At 45.9% G+C, this 17,832-nt stretch overlaps 1 protein-coding gene across 6 annotated transcripts in view; it reads left to right on the top strand.

Moving 5' to 3' along the window:
- The first annotated feature begins 1,616 nt into the window (after window positions 1–1,616).
- The window catches only part of IL21R (interleukin 21 receptor), an 18,293-nt gene continuing 2,077 nt past the window's right edge, over window positions 1,617–17,832 (top strand). The window contains exons 1-10 of one of the 6 annotated variants that reach the window (XM_042036984.1): window positions 1,617–1,788; window positions 1,966–2,056; window positions 3,517–3,612; window positions 8,775–8,849; window positions 11,964–12,069; window positions 12,701–12,897; window positions 14,532–14,683; window positions 15,089–15,266; window positions 16,560–16,656; window positions 17,461–17,542. In XM_042036984.1, coding sequence (XP_041892918.1) covers window positions 8,795–8,849; window positions 11,964–12,069; window positions 12,701–12,897; window positions 14,532–14,683; window positions 15,089–15,266; window positions 16,560–16,656; window positions 17,461–17,542 — 867 coding nt within the window. In that variant the 5' untranslated portion in view covers window positions 1,617–1,788; window positions 1,966–2,056; window positions 3,517–3,612; window positions 8,775–8,794. Of the gene's footprint in view, window positions 1,789–1,965; window positions 2,057–3,516; window positions 3,613–3,657; window positions 4,536–8,774; window positions 8,850–9,354; window positions 10,536–11,963; window positions 12,070–12,700; window positions 12,898–14,531; window positions 14,684–15,088; window positions 15,267–16,559; window positions 16,657–17,460; window positions 17,543–17,832 lie in introns of those variants that run through there. The other 5 variants (XM_042036982.1, XM_042036981.1, XM_042036980.1 and 2 more) reach the window with 5 other exon arrangements.

The following is a 17,832-nucleotide window of genomic DNA, read 5'->3' as shown; positions in this document are numbered from 1 at the left end:
CCAACCTGCCCCTTCTGTGGCTTTCTATAACATTGAAATGTCCATACTGCCCCTTCAGTAAGACTGCAAGATGAAAAACTGGCAGCAGCCTTCATTGAACAGAATGGGAAACTGGCTACTGTGGCACATTTAGCTGCATGAGAGGAGGAGCAGCTGTTTTCTTATTTTTTTGCTCTTAGGCAGAATGCTCTCTATAAAACTGACCATCTGTGCATGAGACCTAAGATTCTATATTCTGAATGCAGAGAAGCAATTGTTGTGGCAAGAGTTGTTACAGTACAACCTGTAAGCCACAGCCTGTCTCTGTTAGAGGGATTATTGTGCTAAACCTGCCCCAGTCCCTGGAGTGTGGCAGGCGTCCTAAGGAGCTCCTGTCCCAGTTTAGTGATGGTTCAGCCATTTCCTTCATCCTGTCTCTACCCAATTGTAAAGAGCAGGGCATTCATAACAGTATGGTGTTTGTCCTCTGATTGAAGGCTACCAAGCTGGTGACTAATACATAGCACTGGGATTTTCCTACTTGGTGTTGTTTCCCCAGCTCTTAGAAATGGGGAAATTTGCTATAAGCTGAAGAGTTTGAGGTTGACTGCTTCTCCCCAGCTCAGCTACTGCTGGTTTCACTTGCCATGAGCCACCCACACAGCAACAAGAATTATAATGAGGTGAAAAAGCACTGGACTGCGTTCTGGGGGTAGAATTTCCACATCTGGGTCAGACTTGTAACCAGTCCCCAGTTCTTGTCTTGATGCCCTAGAGAGTTTCTATGAGAACTAGGTGTGCATTGGCCATGGCAGGCCATGGAGCCAGTGCCTGTGGTAGGTAGCCAGCTGAGTCTGGAGGAACTGGCTTGTACTGTGCTGCAAGTGCTGACCAGTGTGCATGTCTGGCAGGCTCTGGGCTTGAAGATTGTGCAGGGCAGTTCACTGCTGGGTGGTCTTCCCCCTCTGCTGCCTGGCTGAGGTGCTTCAGAAACTCATAGCATACTCCTCCACACCATGGGAGGGGAGGGGGCAACAAAGCCATGAAATGCCGTGTTTCCTCCACTACAGCAGGAACTAGGATACACGTTTGGCATGTGCTGCTTATTTCATGGACTCATTCTGAGCTTTGCTGGGCCCCTGCAACAGACACTCTTGTTCAGAAGCACTAGGAATTCTTCCCAATTTTGGTCAAGCTGCCTTTGCTGTTCTTACAACTTAAAAACCTCCAGCTGTGCTTCTATATTGGGTTTGCATACCAAGATTTTATAGTGGAGTGGGGCTACAAGGGTGGCTTTTCTGAGAAGCCACTCCCTTCCTGCCTTTTCTCCTGAAGACACAGTACCTTGCTGCCAGTGACAGGAGAAGTCACTAAATGTGTTAGGACTGTATGTTCTGTGGTTTACAGATGCAGCTGACCACCCTCCTGCAGCTTGCTGTGTGAGCCCTTTGCTTTGCTTTGCTTGGCACATGCTGCCACAGCCAGAGGTTGCAGACAGCTGGTGTGTTTTTCACCCTATAACAGACAGGTGCTGGAAAACACACTCCATTGCTCCACCCAGCCTCGGGTGTGGAAGAGCTGCAGCCAGGCAGGATAGGTGGGACATGCTGATTTTTGACAGCTGTGGTAAAACAAAGCTCCATGAGATGCAGATGAGGCTCTTGCCATAAATAGCTGTGTGCCAGCAGCAGAGTTCTGGTCTTGGTACATCCCCACTTGCAGAGATCTGGGGACAAGGTGATAGATGTTGCCTCTAAGGGGCAACCTGCATTAAAGGAGTAGGGAGTTCTGCCTGCTCTGTCAACTCAGGTGAGCACTGTGGGAATGTGTAACAGTCTTGCTGACCTTGTGCAGAGATGCTTCTGGGCATGCTTTGCATGGTGCAGCTGAGGATGTTGGGTTTGAGCCTGAGCAGAGCTGTAGGTTTCTGTTCCAGATGGTCAGGGTGAGTTCACTAGCACAGTCATTCCTGTTTCTCTTTACCAGCATGTGTCTGGTGATTTCCTAAGAGAAGATACAAGCCTCTGTGCAATCTCCTCCATGCGAGCAAGACATACATAGTCACAGCTCTGTGAAGGTAAGCCCTTTTCCTCCAGTAGGAGCCAAAGTGATGTCCTCTTACTACGGCATTCATGCAGTATGAGTTCAGACTTGATGGATATTGGGGAAAACAAGAGGCTGAGCTCAGTGTTGGTGGCTACAGATAACTGGCAAAGGCAGAATGGAGGCAAGATACTGGGGTCTCTGCAGGTGACACTAGCATTCCCCAGACTGAAAACAGTGCACTCCTCCCTCCCCTGCAGCATCCTGTGTCAGCTCACAGCCACCACCTGTGGAGCTTCGGTGTTTTTCAACCTGCTGCTTTGCTGACTAACACCTCCGCTTTCTGCCTGGCTCATTCATATTTTAACCTGTTTCCTGAGCTTTGAGGTGGTTTCTTCTATTGGTTTCCCTTCCAGCAGATCACTGTTACTAATGTCTCAGCTGTTCTCCTGCCATTTTTTCCTTATCGTAATGTTTGATTATCTTCCTCCTAAATGTCACCAGCCAGTAATGGTGCCTTTGACTCTAAAGTTATGCCAGGTCTGTATCTTTGATGCTGCTGGGGATATTGGTTTAATTCTGTTATGACAGGAAGAAAGTACAGAGGTAGTACTGTTTCTGTGGAGTTTTTCCTGCTTTTCTCCAAATCATGAACCTGATAACTCCAAGTGTGACTAGTTTTATCTCCTAGAGAAAGGAAATATCAGCTCTGATTGTTGTTTTTTCAATGTGTATTCATGCTGATAAACGCATACAGATATTGCGCTTCTTCCAGTGATAGCAAAATGGTTTTGGGTCATGAATAGGAGAATCTACCAGACTTTCCCTTGTGTGCCCTTCATGCCTGCTTCTTGGTGAATATTGCTGCTGCAGGCTAGGCTGAAATTACACTTTTTATGAGTTACATTTGAGGAAAACAGGCCTTTTGGTGGAATATGTTTAAATTTATAAAGCCATTGGTCTTACAGTGCTACCAGTGTTCTTGTTTTAAAAATTATCTCTGTAATATCAAATGCATATTATTGCATGGTTTAAAAGTAGTGTGGCTTGTGCCTGCCAGACTATTGCTCTTTGGACTGAGTGCATATGCTGCCTTTTCCCTCTTTTGTCTGCACAAATAACAGTATTGGCACACCTTGGAGAGTCCTGTGTAATCAGGGGGCAAAAGCTACACCACTGTCCTGGTGTGCTATCCTCATAACAGAAGAATATTACTAAGAGCCTGGGAAATGTCTAACTTAGCTGCTCAGCCTCGTTGACCCTGTACTGTCCCACACTGCACCCAAGAGTGGTGACAATCTCCACAACCCACAGGTCTCCACCCATCAGCTGAGACAAGTCTTTTCTAAAAGCTTGGGCCTGACATTCTGCCTTCTAAGTGATCCACAGTGCATGTGGAAGGGAGAGCTGGTCTTTCACAGAGGCTACTCCAAACACCATGAGGAGTAGCTTCTGGACTAAGTCGTGTGACTGTCTCCATGCATGTTCTAACAGTGTACAACCAGCTCAGTTACCAGCAACTACCTGGCAAGCATGATCAGGAGCCACCTGCACTGGCCTGAACATTCCAAAACATCTCTTTTTCACATGGTGAGTCAGAGGCATGGAGGGCTGAACATGGAGCTTTCTCATCCTGTGCCGTGCTGCTTTGTGCCAGCTTCACTGCTGCAGCCTTCTTGGGTTATTACAGCTCCTTGTTCTTTACCCTCCTACCTCCACACTGTGCTGTGTGTGCCAAATCCCTCCACAGTGCTGCTTGTTTCCCTCTTGTCCAAGGATACAGCGAGTGTGCATGGGCTCCTTGCAGCCCCTTTAAAGGTAGGATTAGGTGAGTTGATGAACCCTCCCTCAGTGTCAACCTTGAAATCTAAAGAGACCTGGCCCAGACATAAGTTACAGGCATGAGATATGACAGGCATGAGCCCCTCACCTGTGTAGGAGCCAGACAACCTACCTGCCTGTGGTCTGAGGATTGGTGCTGTTGCCTTGATGCTGGGACCGTTTGGGGGATGGATGGAAGCTGAATGCAGTGGTGCTTGACTGTCTCCAATGTGGCACATGCTGTACCATGCAGTTTGGCTTAGCCCATTAATACCTTGACACTGGTGCCTCCTCACTGCACAAGTCTAAGTCCACCAGCCCCACTCTGACCTTTTAGATATGAGGCTTGTGAGTTTTTATCAGCTCTCCCACCCTTTTCTCATGTAAGAGAGCAGAGCAGTACAGTAATAAATGTTGTGTGGGTGTTTGGACCTGAATTCATCACCTCCTCTCACCACATCCTTCTGTCGGCACAGTAATACTGATACAGTGGTGACGTCAATCTCCATTTATCGCTGTGTATTCCAATACACCACGGCCCTTGGTTGTGCACAAGTAGGCTTTGTTCTTACTCAGTGCTGAGGAGACCCACCTGCTCCCCAGCTCCCCAGGTGGGGTCTGCAGTTGCAGTAATGATTTAGCCAGGCCGGTCATGGAAGTGTTGGAGGGCTGAAATGCACAGAACAGGGCAGGTAATGTCCATGTTTCCACCAATTTTCCCTGCTGCCAGTTTGTTCCTGCTTGATATTGCAACTTCACTGTAAATCTTTCTTATAGCTGATGTGGCCCTTGTGCCCCAGATGTCATTGCTGTTGGCCTCTGGACAGTCAGAGCACCCCTTTGTCTCCCTGTTGCTCCAGCTTTGTGATTAGATGGCAGTATGCATCAATAATGATTTTTTTTCAAGAAGAAAGCTTGTCTGGGCATATAACTGGTGGACTGTGTCTTGTGTCTTCCTTTCTTTTTTTGCTTGGGTGTAACAAAATCCATTTTCTCATGCATGGAAATTTTTTTTTCTCCTTTCTTTTTTACTTAAAATGAGTTTTTAATTAGTTTTGTTTAGGGTTTTTGTTTTGTTGGGTTTGGGGTTGTTTTTTTTGGTTGGTGGTTTTTTGTTGTTTTTTTGGGGTTTTTTTTTGTGGAAGTTTTTTAAGTACATACATTTCCTGGAAGCACTTCAAATTGTGAGCTTAAACTGAATACATGTTTGGCAGCTTATAGCATCATATTTCCAGATCCTTAACAAAAATAGTCTTCATAAATGTCTCTGTCTGTATTGGTCCTATTTCCTATTCTCTGGTGTATTAAAGATTGGTACCATCATTTACATGTGCATATTATGAATGGCTAATCAGCTTTATTGCTGTGGTCTCATAAGGATAGTACAGAGTTTGCAGCAGTGGTACTTGGCAACTGTACAATACTTGACATTTTATAAGAATTAAGTGTCTGTGTTGCAAGGATGCATGAAGCTGATTCAGAGTCCCCATTTCACAGACAGAGAAAATGAAATGAGGTGGTAGAAAGGACTTTTCTAATGCCAGACTGGGAATAAGTTCCTGCCTCTGCTCATTGCCCAATGCCAGTTTTTCCTCCAGGTGAACAATCACATGCTGACAGATGGAAGCAAATAGGGTGTAACAAATGGAGGGATGTAGGAAAGGTGGGGGTCTCGATCACAGACTGGGATTGAAGCTTGCAGGGGGCCTAACTGGAGCATGCTTCAGAATTAGGGCTGCTATACATCTCCATTGAAGTCACGAGGTCTTTGGCATCAAAGACCACAAAGATGCTGCTGCAGAGCTGCAACTTTCCCAGCTCTCCTGCACGTCTTGTCTGTCCATGTCTTGTCATAACAATCTGGAGCACAGCCAGGAGGTCAGTTTCAGCAGCACTGAAAGTGTCTATGGTGGTCTTAGAGGTCTCAGCCCTTTCCTACCACACTGAGGTAGGGAAAGAGACGGAGATAAATGTTGGACTAATCTGTGGGCACTGGCAAGGGTAAGAGATGGGACAGTGGCGTCCCAACTGAGGAAGTATTGTCTCTTTGTTTCACCTATTTTAGCAGATCCTACTGGTTTTCTTATTTTTTGCTACTGTGCTCTTCTTCAGGAATCTTCCTTTTGGATTACAAGGCTGTATGCTAACCTCTCCCCATTGTGTAATGGCAGCCTCTGGTAACTCTGTAAGACATCTTCCCAATGAGCTACTTGGGCTTCTTGCTTTGACTTTTTCTTTTCAGTCCCTCCCATCCCTTTGGGTTGATGGTACCATTCTCTGAGCAGAGGAAGGAAAGTAGGGGAGGCCCTTGAAAGAAACCATAGTCCAATAAGTAAAAGCAGCAAAGACTTTCCTTGCATTGATCTGTTCATTTAGGCAGGAATGAGCATAGAAGCAGGGAGCTACTGCAATATCATGGATACGAAGCATCAGAGGCCCTGCCAATTGGATTCTGAAATAAGTGGTGGGTCTGCAGACCTTTCTGGGGGCCTAGCCCTTCTATCCTTCCTTCCTCTCTCCCTCCGTCCCTCCCTTCCTTCTTTCCTTCCTTCCTTCCTGAAGAAGAGGCAGCAAGTTGCCTTTCTTTGCTTTCCATGGTGGCCAAGAGTGTGGACTGTGACAGTCACAATACAAAGTGATGCTGAGATGGGCTCATGGTGCACCCAGTCGTAGCAGGAAGTCGAGTGAGCAGGTTTCAGAAGGCAGGATAAGAGCAGGCCTTCCTCAAAGGAATGAGGATTTGGAGAAGAGCAGTGGAAGATGGGTGAGATCACAAGGTGGGGTTAGACAGTGGCCTCTATCTGAGTGACCAGGGACTGCACCACCAGAAGTACTGGTAATGACAAGAGTTACTACACAGAGAAAACTTGGAGAGCTGGGACCAGAGGGGGTCAAGAAAAGGTGTTTACTCAAGGCAATGTGTGATGCAGAAAGAAGGGCTGGAGTATGGAGGTAGAGAGTTTGCCCTGCCACCGGCAACAGGTGAGGGTGGATGGCAGGGTGCCTGGGGCTCCTTGCTGAGCTGGGACAGTGCTTCATGGGCAGGGTTTGTTTGGCAGGAAAGAAGGGGCAGCAGCTGCACCGTTGCTCCCACCACAGGGTGTGACACCGAGTGTCTGTGGCACCTCCGGAGCAAGCCTTGCTGGTCTCACCTGGGCACTGACACCCTGAGAGCACATCTGTGAGCTCACATGAGGCTGCAGGGGCTTTCTGGTGGCTGCTAAATTTATTTTGCTTTCACTATTTGAGTAAACCTGGGAAATTTTTAAACACCACAAATGTTTCCCAAGTCTTGGAGGCCTCATGGGCTTCTCTCTGCTGAGTGATTGCCTGGGTATGGGGTGGGTGCAGCACAGGCACCCCAGGACCTGAATACCTGCAACCCCCAAATCAATACAGGCTGAGGAACAAACAAATTGAGACCAGCCCTGCTGACAAGGACCTGGGGGCAGTGGTGGATAAAAAGCTGGCCATAAGCTGGCCATGTGTGCTGGTAGCCCAGAAACGCCTGTGTCCTGGGGTTCTTCCCCAGCAGTGTGGGCAGCTGGGGGAATTCTCCCCCTCTACTCTGCTCTCTTGAGAGCCCACCTGGAGTTCTGCCTTCAGGTCTGGGACCCTGCAATGTGACAAGCATGTGCAGCTCCTGTAGTGAATCCAGAGGAGGCCACAGAAATGCTTCAAGGGCTGGAGCACCTCTGCTATGTATGACAGGCTGAGAGAGTTGGGCTTGTTAAGCCTGAAGAAGAACAGGCTTTGAGGACACCTAACTGCAACCTTTCAGTATTTAAAGGGAACCAGTAAGAAAGATAAGGACGGACTTCTTAGCAGTCTGTAGTAACAGGATGAGGAGTGATGGTTTTTTAAATTAAAAGCGTAGATCAGACTATGTGCATGGCATGTGGGCCTTTCCTGATGTCTGTGCATCCTTGAAACTTGCTTTCAATGAAACTATGTCCCCAAGATAATACAGGTTGCTTCTTCAAAGTCTTGTCCCATTTAAGAATAGCTTGAGAAACAGTGTTGAAGTCTGTACCAGATATCAACAGCCAATACTCTGCAGGAAGCTTATTTTAAGTCTTTCTGTGCACATACATGTGTTTCTATAAATATTTTAATGCTGTGAAAACACAGCCTTAATGTATTATATGACTTGAGGGGTTTGTCTTGGAGCAGGGGCCGTGGGTTGAACAGTCATTTGTATGTGATGCCATTTCCTCTGTTTTAAACATCCTGCTGTCATCTTCTCTGAAGCCTTTCTTATAGGTTCTCTTCACTAAACCATCAGGGCAGCCTCTCCCTGCAGTCAGTGCTGTACATTGTTCTCTTAGATGCCACATGGGAGGCTGGGTTTTTTTCTTTTTTTCTTCTGGTCTGTCTTCCTGGAGTCCCTTAATTAGATATTTCATGCTTATTTAACTATGGGTAGGCCAAATCAATGAGTTCTCACTAGCTTTGCTCACAGAGACCCGCCATGATATTCAGACTCCATTTGGCTAAATCACTGCACAGCTGTTTAATCTGCAGTAATGTCACTTCTAGTGGCAAGCCGTTCCTAGCTGCAAGATACTAATGAAGTAAAAATGGGTTAGCACCTAACCCAGGAGTCTTTCTTGTTGCCTTGATAGCCTGAGCTGCAGTCCCTTTGCTGCTTTCTCTGTGCACGTGCTGGCAAGGAGTGAAGATTTCACTGACCTTGCTTATGGCAAGTTGGCAGACTGTTGGTCATACCCCCCTTAGCCCATGGAGTAGATACACACAGGAGAGCTGAAATTAATTGTCTAAATAAGGCACTTTACTTTCAGACATTTAAATGAAAGCAAGATTAATTCCACCTCAACTTTAATAAAGTAGATGTCTGAGCAGAGCTTTAAATTGATTGTGGGAATCTTGTTTGTGGTTGTTGTTTTGTTTTGTTTTTTTTTCTTCCCCAGGACATCCAGTGAGAACCACCATGAGGAACAAACAGTGGCTCTACAATATTTTCTTCTGCCTTTTATTCCAGTACAGTAAGTCCTCAGATATTTCTTTTGAGGTTGTACACCCACAGGATTTATCTTAGTGACCACATATGCCGGTTCTGATCAGATGTGCATGGCACAAGGTTGCCACAGGACAGCAACCACAAGATAAGGTCCCAGGGGAGAGAGTTCCATGGGCTAATGAGTGGTGGACAGGCACAGGAAGGTGCACAGCTGGGCAGAGTTCAGCCAGGCTGTATACTGCTCTGGGAAGCAGCACCAGCAGAGAGCTTGCAGAGGTAGTGCCTGCCCTGCATTGATATGTCTCCTAGTGACATTAGAGTAGGATTTCCCCCATCAAAAATACCCTTTGCTGTAGAAAATGTTCTGGTGGCCAAGACCAGGATATCCCCAGGGTTGCTGTTGGCTGGTCAGCCAGGGCCAGTGGAGTGAACCTCTCCTAGTCTGAAGCCCTTTGCTTAGGACTGGACTGTGCATACAGTCACATCACCCCCCACCCCCTTTTTTTTTTTTTTGCTGTTTCCTACCCACACTGCGAACCCCAGCTGACTCAGAGCTGACTTTCTGAACAGATCAGCTGGACAGAAAAAGGCAATGACAACCATGTCTGCAGGGAGCTATGCAAGTTTTTCGTATCTTACATGCTGCTTGTAGGCAGAGCATGGGACCTGCTCCAGACCTAAATTAGGAGAAAAAATGCATTCAGAATTATATCTTCCTGTCATAAGGGACCACTGCGATGTCTGGTCTGAATTTTGTGTGATGCAAGCCAGGGAATTACCATGTACTAATTTCAGTTTGGATCAATCTAGATCTTACTGGTAGAAGTATTTGAGTTTTGTTTCTGAAGCTGCCAAGGACAGACATTTTATCTTAGATCTAACTAACTGTGTTTAGGACACTTAATTAGTCCTTTCCCAGTAAAAAGCTGTCCTCTTAATTTTGTTAACAGGTTCTTGCCCAAACATGCACTTGCAACTTCCCAGCTACCTAGGAGTAGTCTGTTTGACTAATTAACATAATAGCATAGAAGAACACTAATTGCAACTGCTTAATAGCTTATTAGTACTTGCTGCCCTCTCTAAAGGAATGCAAAAGATTTCTAACCCTGTTTTTCTAGGAGAATAAAGTTTGGCTAAAGGAGAAAATGTATGTTGCTCAGGATTCTGAACTAAACAGTGCTTGGTCCAGGACCCTCAGAAGAGTATTGAGGGTTCAAAATAAAGAGTGAAAACTTAATGAAAAATTTAGAACAGAATTCTGAAGTTGGTGCAAAATTAAAACGTCAAAATGAAGGTTTAAAAAAAATCATATGTACAACCTTGGGACCAGTCTGTTGCAAACATCCCCAAATTTCTTCTGCCACCATCCTAACTCTTTGGAGTAAGGAGGATCTTTTATGCAAGTCTGAGTGCTGCCCAGAGCTCCTGTAGGGAGAGTAGTGTGTGCTCTGATATGTGAGGACTAGGAAGTAAATGTGGTGATGGGTGACTTCAGCCAGGAAAAGTGGGACTTTGTTTTCCTTTGAACTTACCCCAGGCTAGAAGGAGGCTGCACCCTCTGCTGGACACACCTCCTGTGCACTGTGACTGTAAATGCAGACATCTTGTTTGTGCGGACAGCCATTTGATCTGGAGGGTGCAACAGATTTCTGGTCCGTCATTGCACACACTGTCTGCATTCCATGGTGGTTCTCTGCATACAGCTTCAGCTGTAAGACTGGGCATTGGGATTGTTGGGCATATCGCATCAGCAAACAGCACTCTGGATGCAAAGCATTTTGCAACAGGGAAGGAGGACAAAGGGAGTGCAGCTTCTCTGACCAAGAAAGCAGCAGAACGACAAAGGGAAGTGAGCTTGCAGCATGGTTAGCATCAAAGGGTTTGGGTGCCTGATGGCTGCAAAGTAGTGTGTTCCTAGGAGGCTGGGAGCAGCCGTTACGGTAGGCGAGAACCCATGCTTGGTTTAAGCATGGATGTAACAATCTTGAGTCTTTTCCTAGATGATGACAATTTTATTCCCATTGAAAAGGGGTGCTACTGTACGTGTCAGAAATGAATGGTCACTGCAGTAGGCATGGTTTGGACCAGCATGGCATGCTGCGTCTCCTGCAGGCTTTTCCTCATTCAGCCATTCCTAGTGTAATGGTGGTGGTTCTCGTCAGCCCGGGGAGCTGTCAGGAGGGGACTCATCAATGCAGATATTTCTCACTGGGCTACTATCTTACCTGCCTTGAAATCCAGGGAGATAAGTGTGTTATGCACAGGACAATGGTACTTTTATACAACACATTCTGGATACTGCTCTGTGAGCAGAGCTCCTGCAGAACAAATGCAAGAATATAAATTCTGCTTTGTGACCACTTTCAAAAAATGACTTGATTTACCTAATGACCAGTGTAAGTTCTACAATTGCCTCTCAAGGTCTCTTGAGAAGTCTGTAATTAATAAATTGTGCTTATCAGAATGTTTAATAGAAATTAAAGTAACTAAAAATTTGCAATATTTTTTATTCCCAAATTCCATGGAAAACATACTTCAAGCCTCTGGAGCTGGACATAAAAAGTATTGATGCTGCAGATATCAAGCTTTAGAAAACGGAAAAGAGAATGGCAAAGAAAAAATTACTAAAATAGCACTTTTTAAAAAATGTGCAAAGTGCTATATAGATGTACAATGAAAACTAGACTAGCAAAGAACAGTACTCAATTTAGAAAGTGGTATCGTTAAAATGTTTGAATATGCTACTATTTCTTATTGGGTTATCATACCTCTTCTATGTGTTCTGTAAGCTAAGACTCTTGCAGAAATATGTGACTGCTGTAGAGATTGTACGAGAGGGGACAGGGATAAGTCTGAAAATTCAGTCACAATTTGGGCATTTCCTGATTTTGGCTGCCACAGCGTTTTTAATTGGTTTTTGTTTGACACTTATCTTGCCATCAGTGACTTGTCACCCTACAGAGCTGAAACACATCTGCCCCACAACTGGAGACTTTCAGTGGGAGGGAGGAGGGTTGTCAGAGACTGGTCTGTTCCCTTCAGATTTAGTGGGAACCCTGAGGGGTGCATATATTGATACAAAGTTCTGCTTGCTTTATCATGGAAATTGATATTGTGTTTTCTCTTTCCAAACCTATAGCTATGTGTTGTGAAAACCTCACTTGTTTTGTGGACTACGTACAGACCCTGTCCTGTATCCTACGAAATGAGTTGGGTTTCGGTTCATACAACCTCACTGCAACATGGTATGTCTTGGTAGGATGAGCAAAGTCCAGTTAGCAGGAGCCTCTACATGGCCATAGCACAGTGGTGACCTTCTGTCATCTTTGTTAGGTAGAAATCCTATTCTTGCTACCATGCTGGTTTTTTACTCAGTATTTTGCACTCCAGTTATGAACTGACTTCTTCTCTAGAAAAGGACCCCTGGTTCCTGTCTCTGCCAACTGTGCTTCTTGCTGCTGACTGCTATGCTGACCCCAGTTTCCTTAGCATTGCCTTCTCTGCTGCCACGGGAATACCTTGCCCTTTGCTGCTGTTAAAAGTGAGCTTTTATCTGCATGCATTGGCAGGGCTCATGCAGATTGTCCAGTCCTCTACGGCTGCTGTTCTGTCACTGCAAGGAAGTGGATGCAGTCTTGGCCTGTGTAGCCTTGAGGAGCACCTTTCCTTTCCAGAAACACTTTCCTATTTCTCTCAAAGATGCTAAGCTGAGCAAGTAGAAGGGAAAAAAGAAATCTGTTGAAGTTCAAAGATAATTTTTTATTTGAACATGTTGATTTTTTGTTTTAATCATTTCCTGTGCCTGGTGGTTCAGCAACAAATTAATCCAACTACACCATGTGATACATGTGGACTTGTTTGTTTTGGCTTTTTTAGGGTTCCTGAGGAAGATCCAGAAAATACTGTGGCTGCCTGCAGTCTCCTGCAATTGTCAAGGAACACCAGTCACACACAGTACATGTGCACTGTGGACATGACTGAACTCCTGGCAGATACCAAAGTCCAGGTGGATGTTACAGAGATAGCTGATAGGCAGCATGTGCTTTCCAAAGACTTTTATTTGTCAGACAACAGTAAGTACAAAAATTATGAATTTGATAAATACTGTCTGACTATGTGCTAGGATAGTCTGGACAAGGAGTGAGAGTTGCAGCAAGCAGTGTGGGGCTCTGTTTGCTGTACACTCATTTACATAAAGCACTGTGCTCTTATTGTTGCTATTATGCTTGAAGCTGGCTTAGAGCTGGCTTGGTCCATGCTTTTCACAGGGAAATTCCTTTTCCCCATGAAGCAGTAGGTGATAAATATCTGCCTCAGACCAGTCTCATACCTAGACTATGCAAGAGTTTGTTCTTGGCTGGATTCTAAAGGACAGGAGGAATTGCTTCATTACAAATGCCACAAATCACAGAATCCTTAGAATGATGTGGGTTGAAAGGGACCTTAAAGATCATTAAGCTCCAACCCCCTACCATGGGCAGGGCCACCTTCCACTAGATCAAGTTGCTCCAAACCCCATTCAACCTGGCCTTGGACACTTCCAGAGAGGGGGCAGCCACAGTTTCTCTGGGCAACCTGTGCTAGTTCCTTGCCACCCTCACAGCCAAGAATTTCTCCCTGATATCCCATCTAACCCTGTCCTCTGTCAGTGTGAAGCCATTTCCCCTTGTCCTGTCACTACATGCCCTTGTCAAAAGTCTTTCTCCAGCTCCCTTGTAATATCCAAGGTGCTGGAGGCTTCCAAAAGGCTTTTGCAGTGGACACCTGAACGAACATGACATTATTTTGGGTGGCACAAGGTGTCCCAGATGTACTGGATGTGGCAGTTCCCCTTTCTGGGGCAATTCCTAATCATTTCTCCTGCATGACACGAAGACTGAATGCAGTCATGTAAATGCCTTGGCAAAATGTTGGTATGTTCTGGGTTGTGTAGCAAACTATGAAGAAAAGGAGTGGTTAGCCAGGCAGATGGGTACCACGCAGACATAGGATTTTTCTATTTGGCTTCTTCTGAAATTAAACTTTACTTGAGAAGTGTCATCTTTTTGACAAATGCCGTAACATTTCAGGAAGCCTCCTTGCTCCCACTGACAGACTAGAGATTGGGTAGTCATGCATATCTCCTAGATGTTCACATCCAAAGGCATCATAGCTCAGTGGTGGGCTGTGCAGACTGTTGGAGTTTTGCATGACTGCTTTTCAACACACAAACACTCCCTGCAGGGATACAAAAGCTTGCTTTTTGGACACTTGGGACAGGGGATTGCAGTGGGTTTATGCAGTGTCCCCTAGCCTCAGCTTTTCCTCATGACTCTGTTACATTGAGGGGTATTTCCCCAATTTTGCGAGTGATGATGACTACACAGAGTTCTTTTATGTCATGAGAAGAACAAGGTGCTCTACATTTTACATCTCCCAGGAGTTTATTAGCACTATACTATCTTTCCTGCCCCTTAGGCAATGAGGAGGTTCAGAGACAAGCAGAAGATATATTCAGAGAAACATGGTCCTGACTTCATTATGTGGCTCACATGTGAGGTTCTGTGCGTGGCTGAAGGCAGGAAGGCTGTGGACGTTCTCTGGTGTAGGAAGGCCCACCACTGCCAGGGCAGCTTTGTTCCCTACGCACTCTGCATTGCTAATACCATGCTGGGCCATCTCTTAACTGTAGTAATCTTATGAAAGGTAACACCATCCTGTCTTCCAGTCAAACCACAGCCTCCATTCAACCTGACCGCTTTGTTCTCAGAGGGTTACAATATTTCTTGGGAAACCATCTACCAGAACTCTTCCTACTACTTTTTGAATGAGGAGCTGGAATATCAGCTGCGTTACAAAAGAAGAACTGACACCTGGGAGGTAAGTGAGATGTCAGTTTACCATCAAGTAGGATGTACCAGAAAAGAGGAAGCCAGCACAACCAGGACAGTAGCACTGGTGTGGAACAAGAGTTTTCATGGTTTAGAAAAAATGTCTCTCTGCTTGACAGGACTGAAAACAGGCAAACCCAAAAAGTAATTGAGAAACAGAAGCTGTGTGAGAAGTATTAGATCCTGTGAGAAAGGCTGATGATTCATTTGATTCTCATGCTGTCCTGCATGGAAGGCTCCCCCAGGATTGCATGCAGCTGCTGGCCAGTCAGAGCATGGCCTTGCAGAAACAACATGAAAGCAGAAGAGGCTACTTTGCAGGCATCCTCACTGTGCAGCAGAGAGAGCAAAGTAAGAGCAGTCACTCTAGAGTTTGGTGTTTAATCATTCACAGACTCAGAAGACTAAAGCTGTTCATGAAGATAAGCGGACATTGGTGCTCCTGCCATGGGAACTACAGGCGAACACTGAGTACGAGTTCCAAGTGAGAGCTAGACCCCGGGAAGACAGTGGCTATGGTGGTTTTTGGAGTGAATGGAGTTCTCCGCTGTCACTGAAAACCAGCCCTGCCGGTACATCTCCTTTCCCTTTCAATAAGTCCAGTGTCAGAGAATGCTTTCAGAAATTTAATAAAATCTAATTAATTAGAACAAATTTTAAACAGTCCAGTAAAGACAGGTACGGTTAGCTTCCTTACTGGTTATGTGAACCCGAGGCCTGGGCTGTCAGTATTGACATTCTCACTGTGTGACAAAAGAAAGAGTGTTTGGTGGGGTTGGCTGTACATATGGGTGCCACTTGCAGGAGTGCAGCCTTTAGCTTCCCTTTGAGTGTCAAATGTCCAGGGTCCTGCTTGCAGCCTTCAGAAATGGGGGAGATCCCCTCTACTGGGTCTTAGTGTTGTCTTCAGCTGAGGGGAGGGGGATCCTGCTCTCAAACCTGAGTTCTGTGTCTGGACTCTGATGTTTGATCATGCTGGGCATGGGTGTTTTGTTTGGTAGCCACCACTCTGCAGGGAGTTCACAGTACTTTATACTCAGAAGTACACTGATGCTTGTCATGGTGGAACAGAGGCTATGAAAATAAGGAGCCTTTGCTCCAGGAGAACAGGTGAAAAATGACTGGTCAATGCCAGTAGCATGTGCTGAGCTTCCCTGCTTTCACTCATCTGCAGCTCAAACTGAAGTATTACAGGGTTTACGTGGTGCTGTGGCAGCAGGGCCAGGCTCCATTTGCTAAGGGATATCTGAGTTCTGGATCTCAAAGGTGCCCCTTTCCATCACAGGTGGAGAGCAGCCAACAAGCAGTCATCTAGTCTCTAATCAACTGCACTTTTTCACTTCACAGATCACTTGTGGAGGCGTCCCTAAACCAGGAGTCAGAAACAACAGGGGTCTTAGTGGCAAGGAGCTGTCCTGCCCTAAGTATGTTGTCTGTCTGTCTCTGGTGCAGCCAGGTCATAGGGCAGCTGATGTACTGCTCCTTTCATTGATGCAGTCTTCTCTGAGCATCCTCAATCAGACCTGTCTGGAGTACTGGGGCCCAGATGATAGCGTCAATATCCCTGTGAGAGAATCTGGGATAGAAATTAAGGGTGTCTCATAGAATCATTTAGGTTGGAAAAGACCTCCAAGATCATCTGGTCCAACCTTTGACCAATCATTGCTTTATCAACTAGATCATAGTACTAAGTGCCATGTCCAGTCTCTTGAACAAGGATAGTGACTCCACCACCTCCTTGGGCAGCCCATTCCAATGCTTGACAACTCTTTCTGTTCCAAAAACTTTTTCTCCTCACCATCTCCTGTTTATTGATCAGGGTATAAATACAAAGTGAGTCTGCATGACCTTGTCTCTTTCTTCAGCAGTGACACAGACAGCAGGCATGGAATGGCTGTTGCTGTTTGGTATTGTTGTGGCAATCATGGCCTCAATCACAACCTTTCTGGTCAAACAGCAGAGGTAAGAATGCTTCAGGAAGTGGGAGTTAATGTTTTTATTCCATCTTGATAAAGATGGGGTGTTCACATGCAGCCTTCCTTGAGTCTTGTATACCTATGAGTAGGCAGCTATGGGCCTGTAAGGGACAGCCAAGTATGGTCCCTAGCTGATGTACTGCCAGGAGTGACCAGCTTTTCTCTGGGACTCTGCTGCCATTCATCTGGTTGGGACAAGATGTTGGCACATGGGGATGAAGCAAGGACCAGAAAGCTTCCTGAGCTGTTCTCCTGGTCTTGTCTGTGCTCTGCAATTGCCAGATAGAGCAGTAGCCAGAGCTGGCCTGGCCCTTTCCAAAGTTGACATAGGTCCTTCAATGCTGGCTGGAGGCCTCTGTCCCTCTGAGGCTTCTCATGCCCTTGAAGAGATATGGGGTGCTGACATGGAGGAGGGCTGGTGCAGCAACAGGGCTGGCACAGCCCAGGTCCACAGCAGAATTGCATAGGGCAGAGTTCTGGCCTGCAGACCACAAACCTCAGTGGAAAATGCCTTTATAGCATCTGGTGTTTTTCCAGGAAGGAAAAAACTGGAACCTCTTTCCTTAGTGTGAATATTTGTGTGCAAGTGCTGAGGCCTCACCTCCAGTGAGGTTCACAAGAAAGGCCATTAGATGGCTCTGGCAGCACAAGACATCCTTGGAACCTCAGCCACTTGCTAACTCACAAGGCTGGGCAGGTGATTCCAGTTCCTTGAAACGGATCTGGAGATGCCTTGCTTTGCATCTGTAATGTGTGCTTAACCCCAAAGCCTTTCTCTTTTCTCTTCCAGCTTGTGGAAGAAGATGGCTTGCATCCCAGACCCTGCTCCCTTTTTCAAACCTCTTTATGTGGCTCATAATGGAGATTTTAAGGTATAAATGGGCTACACAAATGAGTGGAGTACATGACAGACTAAAAGGCTACCATGCTATCCTGGGCAAAGGATTCTCATTAGGGCAGTAGAAGGGGAAATCTGTCTCAAAGGAATGCCAAACATCTCCAGATATAAGAACCATAGCTTTCCAGTATCTGTTTGGTGCCATGAAGACCTTTATGTTACATCTCTACTCCTTATTCTCTGTAAGTGCTGCCTCAGTGTGTGAGCTGAGTTCATGTGGTTTGTGAAGCCTGGGATCCTGACGGGAGTGTCAGAGAAAACTGC

This window comes from Corvus kubaryi, unplaced genomic scaffold (assembly GCF_017639235.1).
Source record: "Corvus kubaryi isolate FWS band 111438036 unplaced genomic scaffold, C.kubaryi_AGA036_p1.0 37387, whole genome shotgun sequence".
Lineage (NCBI taxonomy): Eukaryota > Metazoa > Chordata > Aves > Passeriformes > Corvidae > Corvus > Corvus kubaryi.
This window is presented reverse-complemented; position numbering and strand designations above follow the sequence as displayed.